General features: G+C 46.3%; 1 protein-coding gene across 1 annotated transcript in view; it reads right to left on the bottom strand.

The window, feature by feature from the left end:
* Positions 1 to 2,038: 2,038 nt before the first annotated feature.
* Phgdh (phosphoglycerate dehydrogenase) overlaps positions 2,039 to 10,678 on the bottom strand; it is a 34,555-nt gene continuing 25,915 nt past the window's right edge. Inside the window, exons 9-12 of the mRNA XM_027940252.3 lie at positions 7,324 to 7,456; positions 6,032 to 6,162; positions 3,166 to 3,403; positions 2,039 to 2,349 (exon numbers count right to left, since the gene is read on the bottom strand). Of these exons, the coding sequence (XP_027796053.1) occupies positions 2,195 to 2,349; positions 3,166 to 3,403; positions 6,032 to 6,162; positions 7,324 to 7,456 (657 nt within the window). The 3' untranslated portion in view covers positions 2,039 to 2,194. The remainder of the gene's footprint in view (positions 2,350 to 3,165; positions 3,404 to 6,031; positions 6,163 to 7,323; positions 7,457 to 10,678) is intronic.

The raw sequence follows: 10,678 nt of genomic DNA, 5'->3' as shown, positions 1-10,678 counted from the left end.
TCTGCTGATACCAGGCAGACAAAAGAACTTGCCTGTGTGGGCAAAGCATCACTCAGGAGTGACCTACAGTGAGATGTACAAGAGGATGGAGTATTAGACTAGAATGCTCACCTCAAATGAAAATGCTCAAATGTTATATGTAGACAGATGTGAAGACTGGGCCCAATCCAGTGTCCATGAGGCAACTTCAGGTCTCTAAGGGGACGCACTGTGCACACACATAGCTATTTCTGAATCTCAGAGCCTCAGGAGTCAGTTATTTTGAAACCAGTTCCCTTGTGTCCTTCCAGCATTTGCTCTACCTCCATTATTGAACTTCTGGAAACTTCTGCTTTCCAGCCAACATATACAAGAGTGAAACTCCACTCTAAAGTTAGGTGGTACAGAGATGCCACAAGCCAGAGTAACACAAAAGAGTTAATGGCATCCTCCATGTAGCACCAGCTGCATTTCAAAATTAATCCTGGTGCTTGGCATAGGGCTCCACAATAGGGTGTTTGCCCAACATGCATAAGACCCTGGGTTTCATTCTAGCATGGTGGACAGGGGGGATAAACCAATGTCTTTTAAATGTAGGAGAGGTTATGTGAACAGCCAGGTGATGCAATGAAATTGCCCATGCACTCTTGTGTGAATCATGTCCCAGAAGACATTTTGAGATGCTTAAGTCATTTGGATTTCTAGAATTGTCCTGACCACCTTAGTGTGCACTGTGGTTTTATCTAGGGATTTTCAGCAAGGAGACTAAGGGGTTGAAAATTTAGCTCAATTTAACTGAATGATGATCTTGACCATCTTAGCCTGTTTTTCCAGTTATCAGTGAGAGTGTGTGGCCTTGACAGATGCCATGTGAAGCACAGATATTTTTCCAATAGGAGGAAATGGTTTGACTGATGTTAGGACACCCATTGTCTAAGATGTGGCCAGATGCCATCACCATGAGGGCCTATGGAAGGCTCTTTGGTCTTTGGGGTTCCATGTAAGATTGAGACCTGCTTGTCTACTGTCAGGAAGGCATAGGAATGAAGATACCAATGTTTACCATGTGTCCCAGGCACCCACATACCACTTCTTAACCCATCAATCTGTCACTGCAGCTTTGAAAGCCTTGTTATGCCTCCGACAGATAAAGAAAGAGGCTTGGGAGAATTAACACTGTGTTCCAGGTCAAGGAGCTGCACAGAGTTGACCTTCTGTTCTTGTGTGGGCCCATCACTTCAAGGTTTGCTGCATTAAGGCCACAGTGTACACTCCAAGCTCACTGAAGATGCCGGCAGCGCCTTTGTGGTTGGTATTCAACCCTGTGGAACTAAGGAGGCTAAAGTGGTGAATTTGCTTCCTTTGAACCCAGGCAGGTGCCCAGTGCCAGGCCTTCTCAGCAGGCAGCCTGGGAATGAACGACTGGGGCAGAAAAGCTCTCAAGAGGAAAATTTTTGCATCAAGAAGCCCGTACTTTCCGTGAACAACACTTTAAGTTTGCTTTTTTGTGAGCTTGCCAAATATCCACATGCCCCCAAACCTTTACACACGCTTTGTTCCCCTTGTGGAATTCTTCCAAACACCTGCCCTGAGACACCAACAGCCTCCAAAGTGCTTTCTTCTTGGGACTCAAGGTCATCTCCCACACAACTGCATGGGTCCAGTGAACGGCAGGCTGTGCCCCTCCCACCAGAAGATTTCTATGGGGGACTTGATTTCTCTTAAAGCAAAGCTGGGTTAGGAACTAATCCAGTTCCTAGCACATAGTGCGACATTTGTTTGATGAATTTTATTTATTAATGTGCACAGATATTTCCAGAAGGAAGGGATCTGAAATACCATAGGAATCTGAAATATCCTGAGCTTTGTTTCTGTGGAAACACCTTTGAATAACCTTAAATAGGAGAGGGATACATTCAGAATACCACAGTAATGCATTTGTCCACTGCAAACTTCTTCCACACCCGCTCCTCTTTGGCAGCCCAAACCAAGCCCTATGGCTAGCCACGGATGCCCTCTGGTGGCTCTTAAGAATAACAACACCAAAAAGAGACATGGAGAACTTGGGGAAGGCTCTTTATTAGATGCTACATTGCAGGGGTCAGAGGATTGCAGCAATGTCAGCCCTAGGAATGTGGATCTCCCTTCCTAATGGTTCACAGTGGGTAGTTTTCTTCAGAGAAGCCTCAGAGGCCAGAACCAGGGAGCCCCAGGGTTAGAAGTAGAACTGGAAAGCCTCAGACACATGCTGCTTCCACGGTTCCAGGCTGGGCAGCAGGGAGGAGATGCCCATGACGTGCCAGGTCTCCCCATCAGATACCATCGAGGTCTGGTAGGACAGCAGCTGCACACCTGCCTCCGCCAGGAGGCCTAGAAGTAAAAGAAACCCTTGTTGGCATAGAGCGTTGGGGAAAGTGAGGAACTGGGAGCAGTCAGAAGTCAGGCTTCTATGATCAGAGTTGCAATGGGAGGATGCTGGTCTCAGTACTGAGGAGCCTAGATGGAAGGAGCAACAGAACATCTGCCCAGCCTCCCTTGATTATTTCGGAGATTCTTCAGGCACACTCTGACCACCAGGCATATCAGCAAAGAACTATATAGCTCCTGACTTGCTGTTTGCCAGGCCAACAGCAAGGGAGAAAAACAGGGAAAGTTCCTCTGGGCAGTTGGCAAGAATGATGAAATTAGGAACCCCTGGACATGCTCAAAACCCCAGGAGTATAGGCCCCAGGAGACTGGGGTAGGTCTAAGATGCCCCAAGTATAGGACGGGATGTCCAGATAGGTTTTGCTGTGGCTAGGCTGGCCACCAGGGCTTACAGGCAAGAAGGAAATCTCTACTCAATGGCCCTGAACTCATGGGACATGGCTCTGCAGGCAGGTGCAAGCAGGGTGCTTAATATGGCAATCTTGGGACTCATGGCCAGGATGGTGATGGACATTCTGGTCCCAACCCTGCCACACTGCTCTGAGGCTTAGATAAAGCATTTTTTCTCTCTGAACTTGGTATCTGCCCTAACTGTTCTATAAATTGGCAAGACAGATCCTCTGTATGGTAGAGAGCCAGACATTCCCTAATGCATGGAGAAGGATCAAAGGAAGAAGATCTGCAGGGCCTAATCACAGGGCAGACCTCACCTCTGCCTTAAGAACCCTGGCCAACCCCACCACCCAAATCCCTCCTCACCAATCATGGTAGGCAGCATTGCAGGGTTGGAGGGCTGAGCCCGGAACATGAGCAGGGGCAGGCCCCGGCGGAGAGGCACTTCTGGTTTAAAGACTGCGCCATTGAGCACCTGCAGCACAGGTGTGGTGCCCTGGACGGAGCCCACAGCCTGATACGGAGCACCAGCCAGGGTTACGGTCAGGAGGCATTCTCCGCTGCCCTGCTCCCCAGGTGCAGCTGGGCTGTGGGAGGTGGTGACCTGCAGAGAGAATGCAAGGAGGCACAATTACTTTTCCTGATTGCATCATGCCCAACATTTCTCTTTCAATCTAATCACCCATTTGCAGGGCTCCAGCCTGGCCAAAAGGCTCAGCAATTTAGGGATAGGGGCAAATAGGGGTAAAGCTTGTGCCCCTGAGCATTAGCTTCCTAGAACAGTTAATGACCACTCCAAAGGAAGGGCAAAGAGATTTACCAGGTGCAGGATTATAGTAGAGGAATGGGAATTGGGGAGAGGGAGGAAGGCAGGGCTGTGAGGACCCAGCTGACCCAGGATGACTCTCCTGCTCTGACTCCTTCATTCCTGGGGTATAGAAGTGGAGGGAAGGAGCCAGGTGGGATCATGGGAGCTCTACTCCCTGCCAGCTCCCACCAGCTGAGAAACAGACTTTGATCTGAAAAGAGAAGCAGAGAGGAAGATGCCAAAGAGAAGTTGTGAGAGGCAGCAAACGATGCCTGCTCCAAGAATTTGCAAGCTAATCAAGAAATGGGTGCTATCCAATAACTCAAAACAAACCTATGAGTAAATCTAACCAAGAAGACAAAAGACCTCTATGATAAAAAAAAAATATAGAACACTGAAGAAGAAAAAAGGTAAAGACCTCAAAAGATGGAAAGACTTCCCATGTTCATGGATAGGCAGAATGAATATAAAAAAAATGGCCATGCTACGGAAAGCAATATACAGATTCACTGCAATCACCAATAACATTCTTTATAGAACTAGCAGGGAAAAAAAAGTCTTAAAAAGTCATTTGGAAGAATAAAAGACCCCCAGAATAGTCAAAGCAATTCTAAGCCAAAAAAGCAATGCTGTAGGCATCATAATACCTGACTTCAAATTATACTACAGAGCTATATTAACAGAAACTGCATGGGATTGGCATAAAACAGACACCTAGATCAATGGTACAGAATAAAAGACCCAGAGACAAACCCACACATCTAGTTATCTGATGTTTAACAAAGGTACCAAAAGCATACACTGAAGAAAAGACAGCCTTTTCAACAAATTGTGTTAGGACACCTGGTTATCTATATGTAGAAAAACGAAACTAGACCCTTATCTCTCACCCTGCACAAAAATCAACTCTAAGTGGATCAAAGACCTCAGTATTAGACCAGAAACTACGCAACTCCTAGAAGAGAATATAGGGTCAATACTCTAGCTTTTAAGCACAAGCAATGACATTCTCAATAGGACCCCTAAAGCTCAGAAAATAATGCCAAGAACTAATAAATGGGATGGCATCAAATTAAAAAGCTTCTGCACAGCCAAGAAAATAAGTAGGGATGTGAAGAGAGAATCTACAGATAGGAGAAAATATTTGCTAGCTACTCTTCTGACAGAGGATTAGTATGTAAAGAACTCAAACAACTTTAAACTCAAAAAAAAAAAAAAAAATCAAAAAACCTAATTAATAAATGAGCAAACAAATTAAACAGACACTTCTCAAAAGAAAAACAAATGGCCAAAAAATATATGAAAAAAAATATTCATCATTAGTAATCGAGGAAATGCAAATCAAAACTACACGAGATTTCATCTCATACCAGTAAGAATGGTAGTCATCAAGAATACAAATAATAAATGCTGAAGAAGATGTGAAGAAAAAGGAATACTTTTACACAGCTGGTTGGATTATAAATTAGTGCAATCATTACGGAAATCAGTATGCAGGTTCCTCAAAAGACTAGGCATGGAACCACCATATGACCCAGCTATATACCACTCCTTGGTATTTATCCTAAAGAATTAAAGTCATCTAACTACAGTGATACATGCATGCCCATGTTAATAGCATAATTCACAACAGCCAAACTGTAGAGCCAGCCTAGGTGTCCAACAATGGATAAATGGATTAAAAAAACATGGCATGTATACACAGGGGAGTTTTATTCAGCCACAAACAAAAATATAATTACGTCATTAGCAGGAAAATGAATGGAACTAGAGACCATTATGTTAAGCAAAGTAAGTCAAACTCAGAAGGTCAAGGGGCATGTTTTCTTTCATATGCAGAAGCTAGAGGAGAAAAAGGAAAAGATATCATGAACATCAGGGAGATCAGTAAAGGAAAGGGACCAGGGTTGGGAGGGATGACAAGAGGAGGTTAGTGCTGGGGAATGATATTGGTCAAATTATATTGTTCTACTGTGTGCATTCACAAATATGTAACAACAAATCCATTATACACAACTGTACTGCACCAATACAAAAAAAAAAAAATGTGGGAGAAAAAAAAACAATGGGTTCTATGGTATAAGGTGCACCGGATGGAATCTGAGTTGGAGCTCACTGGACCATCTTTAAGCCTCCATTCAGATTCAGCCCAGCTCCTCATTTTCCTGAGCTGTGAAATAGGGGTAGCAAACTTTCTCCAATTCACAGAGCGCTTATATATTGATCCTGAGTCTCAGCTCCTTCAGCAATACTTAGAGGCAGATGGTAGCTCCTCCTAAGAGGCAGATAAAGGAATCATGGCCACCTCTCACAGGTAAGGGTGAAGGCAGCACTTCCACCCCATGAGTTCAGTTGTGAGTAAGTTCTAGAAAGGTGGGGTCGAAGAGCAGTGCTGGCAGGGAATGTGGGGAGAGGGGGACGCACATTGAGGCCGGCCTCTTTCACCAGCAGCTTGGCGTTCACCAAGTTCACATCCGCCTGCTTGGAAGCTTCTTTCAGGAGGCCAACAATGACTGCAGGGCTTAGGCAGTTCCCAGCATTCTTCAGAGATGTTCCTAGGGACAGAGAAAAGCGTCGCTAAGTCCTTGTTCGATAAGCATCACAGGAGGGAGCAGGAGGCCACAACAGGATCCTCATTGCCCTGAGGACCCCAAATGCAGCCTGCACTAGATAGTTCTGCCTCTCCTGCAGAGATCACTTAGAGCCGGCAAGGGAGACATACCTGGGTCCGAGCCAGGAAAGCAGGACTTTGGCCAGTCTGAGAAACTCCTCTCCAAAATACAGCCCAACTCCACGGGCCACCCTGGCCTGCCTATGGGTCTCCCAGAAGACTTGGAAAATTCCCGACTCCTACATAATTTGGCACTCAGACCCTCACAAGCCTCAAGAAATGAGCAGAAAGGGGCAACTACTTTGTTTCCTCTGGGGTCTGGGTGGAGATCCCCTGGCTCTCTTTCCCTGGTGTTTTTGCCAATGCTCTGGGTCTAACTCCCCCCACTCCACAATTTCTCCTTAAGTGTCAGGTGCCCAACAGTTAGTGAGGGAAAACAACCCTTTGCAGCGTCAAGGGAATTGGAGCCCTTCCTGGCCACTCAACCATATCTGTACAGCAGTGGAGCTGCTGGAAAGTCAGCCGGAGCCCGGGGGTGGGCAGACTGACAGCAGTGTTCTCATTCCCTCTCCACAGCTAAGCAAACACCCCGCCCAGGACTCTCAGACTGCACAAGAGCCCACCTTGGTAAGTCACAGCACACAAAATATCCCCATCGCCTCACGAGGCACAACCACCTGGACTCCCATTTGACTGTGGAAAAAAATCAAGGCTCAAAGGAAGGAGTCACCCAGCAGATAAGCAAAAGGTCAAAACCAGAACCAAATGGTACTGTTGCTTAATCTGGGACTCCTTGTACCAGGTCCCATATTTTCTCTTGCATTAAATCATCTCTGTGGAGGTCTCTCTTGTACCCAAAACATTTTCTGTCCTAAAATTACTACATAAACTTAAGTTATCAAAATTAAATGTATTTTCCCAATGAATTTTGGTACTGCCCACCCTTCTCCCCTACCCTTTATACTAAGTGACCTGTACTGAGAGGAGGGCCCAAGTCACCTGAGTCTCCCATCACCTCTGAGGCTAGCGGCAGATATACCCAATAGGGATGGGTCTGTGCCACTCCGTACCCATGCTTCTCCAGTGTCCCCAGATCCTGACTCACCCTGTGTTACCACCTGAATGGTCCCTTTGGGGGAGCCAGCCCAGGCTCGCATCAGTGTCCCTAGAGCTTCTGCCAGACCAATCCAAGGCTTTGTGTGCGGAGAGAAGGCACTGGTAAGAGCCTGTGCATTTATCTGCAGAGAAAGGGGGTACAGGGGAAGTCAGGAAGAGGCGGGTTAGGCACTTCTACCCGACTCCGATACAAAATCGAGATTTTGTTGACTAGAGCCAGCTCTGCAGGGAGAAGAGGCATAGGGTCATCCATGTTTGGATGGCTGGTGGGTGACAACTTCCATCAGCCACCAACTAGAAGACAATGACTTAACCCTATAGGTGAGGAGAGCTGTAGAACTAGAAATGGAAACAAAAGGCTAAGACCCCACACAATGGACAGATCAGGAAAAGAGGCCCCTCTGCCTTCACCGAGTAGTTGGCCCTGTCCCTCTCCAGGGGAGACTTGTTTGTCCTATTCTGGGGAAGGATCTGGGCAGCACAATAAAGGTGGATTTTTGACATAAAACATATGGAATGGGCTGGGATTGTGGCTCAGTGGCAGAGCGGTTGCCTTGCACGTCTGAGGCCCTGGGTTCAATCCTCAGCACCACATAAAAATAAATAAATAAAATAAAGGTATTGTGTCCAACTACACCTAAAAAATTATTAAACAAAATATATGGAGTCACAGATGACTTGAAAGTAGAATGGTGGTTCTCTCTGGAATGGCATTTCTAATTTGTCTTCCATTTAAAATTTTTCTGTCTTGATTTTTCTTTAAAATGTCTATTTTTGTCACTAAATACCATGATAAATTATACCAATTTATAAAGCTAGATTCATATTGTTGTGAGATCCTATCATGCTTTGAAAATTAGTGTGTGTCAAGCGCATACTGCACAGTTGCGGGAGCCAGCCACAGAGTTCCAAATTGAGGGTCAGCCAGGTTGGGTCCCCAGCAGGGGCCTGATAACAAAGCCAGTTTGTCCTTGGAAGAAATTTCTATTCCATTTAGTGGTTCAAGGTGCTGAAGTTAGGAGTTAGATAATTGCCACTTTTATGGAGGCAACCTGTGAAGAGAACCATCTGAGAAGGATTTTATGAGAAACGTGGAGTTTGATGCAAATTGAATAGGCAGCTACAAGATGTGAAGAGATGAAAACATCATAAAGATGTCACTGAAAGAGTAGCCAAGCACAGTGGTGCACACCTGCAATCCCAGTGACTCAGGATGCTGAAGCAGGAGGATGGCAAGTTCAAGGTCAGTCTTGGCAACTTAGTGAGACCTATTGGGGTAGCTCAATGGTAGAGTGATTCTGGGTCCCATTCCTAGTACACATGCACACACACATGCACACGATATATCATTAGAAGAGTGTGACAGTCTCAGGTTTGAATGTGACACTGGAGACCCATCTGGGTGGGAGGCAACCTGGTATGAGGGCTCCCTGCTACAGGACTTTTCTTTATCTTCTCTGCAGAGACACAGGAAGAGCAATGGGTGAGAAAGTGGAACCAGAGACTGAGCAGCTCCTGAAGAGGGCCAGAAAACTATGCAACAGTCAAGCTAGGAGCTCATGGCTGGAACAGGAACTGGATGCCGCCAAGAAGCCCCCCAAAACAGACACCATGCCTCATTCCTCTGTTCTCTATGTGGGGCCCACACAGCCCAGCCCTGGGAAGGTGCTCATTGCAGATCTATGAAATAACAGGACAGTCCTCAATCTCTAGAGAACGAGCAGGACACCAGGGAAGAGACAGGTGTCTCTGGACACCAACCTGACCCTAGCATTCATCTCTGCTAAGATGAGGGCAGAATTGAACTGGAGATGACACAGTGAAGAATTAGGGAGAAAATATCTCCTATGCAACAAAAATGTCTCTTTCCAAATGCCTAAATTGCTGAGGCTGGATTTGAACTTGTGATCCTCCTGTCTAAGTCTCCTGAGCTAAGCCACTACGCCTGGCTACAAATGCCTTCTTAAAACTAATCAGCCACTTTGGGTGGATAGTTAAATGTGCTGATGTTTAACTAGGTTTTAACTGCTAGGATAAGATGGAGACATCGTGTGGTTCCATTTGGTGGAGTTAAGGGAGTCCCAGGGAGGAAAAGCCATGGAATGTCCCCACTACACTGATAAGGTAAGTATTTCACATGGGCTGCAACAGGGAGGGCAGACAACTGCTTTATGAAAGATCTAAGAGGGTCAGGCCTCACCCAGATTGCCTGGCAAGGGACATGGGCCCATGCCTCAGCCTGTGTCCCAATCAGGGTCACCTGGGAAAAATGAACCTGCTCAGAAGCCTAGTAGGTAGGTAAGAAGGTGGGTAAGTGTGCTCCAGCCCGAGGAGCCAATACAATATGGGAGGAGACGGAACACGGGCAGGTCTAGTGTCTTAGTTGACCCCCATGCTGTGTCCACCACAGGCTTTCCAGCCTCCGCCATCACATCTGTGATAACTGGCCTAAGAATCCCTCCTGATTTCCACAGAACAAATGGGCAGGAGGTTTGCCAGATGGCAGAAGGTACCCTAATTCTCTCAGGACATAGAGGGCTGGGTGGCTTAGCGAGCCGGGCTACCTAGAAAAGAGGGTGCCCTTCCTACAGTCCTCACCAGCAAACATCACCAGGCTGAGGGTCAACCAGGAAGGCCAGGAACCCCTCACTCCCACCCACCCATACTAAGTCTCATCCACTGCCTTTTTCCAAGTTTTGTTATATGCTCTGGGCCCACCTATATAAGCTGCAGAGAAACTTAAGTCAGGTTTTTTTGGTCCTCAGGGAACTTCAAATTTATTAAAAGTAAAGATACAAGCTGGATGCCGTGGTGCATGCCTGTAATCCAGTGATTCGGGAGGCTAAGGAGGAGGATCACATGTTCACGGTCAGATTCAGCAACTTAGTGACATCCTCAGCAATTTAGAAAGACCCTGTCCCAAAATAAAAAAATAAAAGAGACTGGGGACGTTGCTCAGTGGTCAAGCACCCCTGGGTTCAATCCCCAGTATCCGCCCCACCAAAAATTAATTAACAAACAAACATAAACCCACAAATATATAAATTTGTGAAGCTTTAGAACAAAAGAGAATGTAATTAATGAAAGAATTGAGGTGGTGCTGGAAAGGCCAAGCAGGTTTGGGCGAAGGAGAGGTGAGCCCCTTGAAGGAGCTATGCTTTCCTCATTCAAGCGAGTCCTCCAAGGGCTATGGCAGTAGTTGGTACTCACCAGAACTGAAGGAATATCCAGACACACTTGCTATGAGCCAGGAGAGGCTTGGAGGAGAAATGTATGCCAGGAAAGGCCCGACTGAGCAAAAAAGTGGGGATGTTGTGCCACTATTTGGGGAAATCAAGGGACCA

This window comes from Marmota flaviventris, chromosome 10, assembly GCF_047511675.1.
Source record: "Marmota flaviventris isolate mMarFla1 chromosome 10, mMarFla1.hap1, whole genome shotgun sequence".
Lineage (NCBI taxonomy): Eukaryota > Metazoa > Chordata > Mammalia > Rodentia > Sciuridae > Marmota > Marmota flaviventris.
The sequence above is the reverse complement of the archived record's forward strand: the minus strand, read 5'-3'. Positions and strand labels throughout refer to the sequence as shown.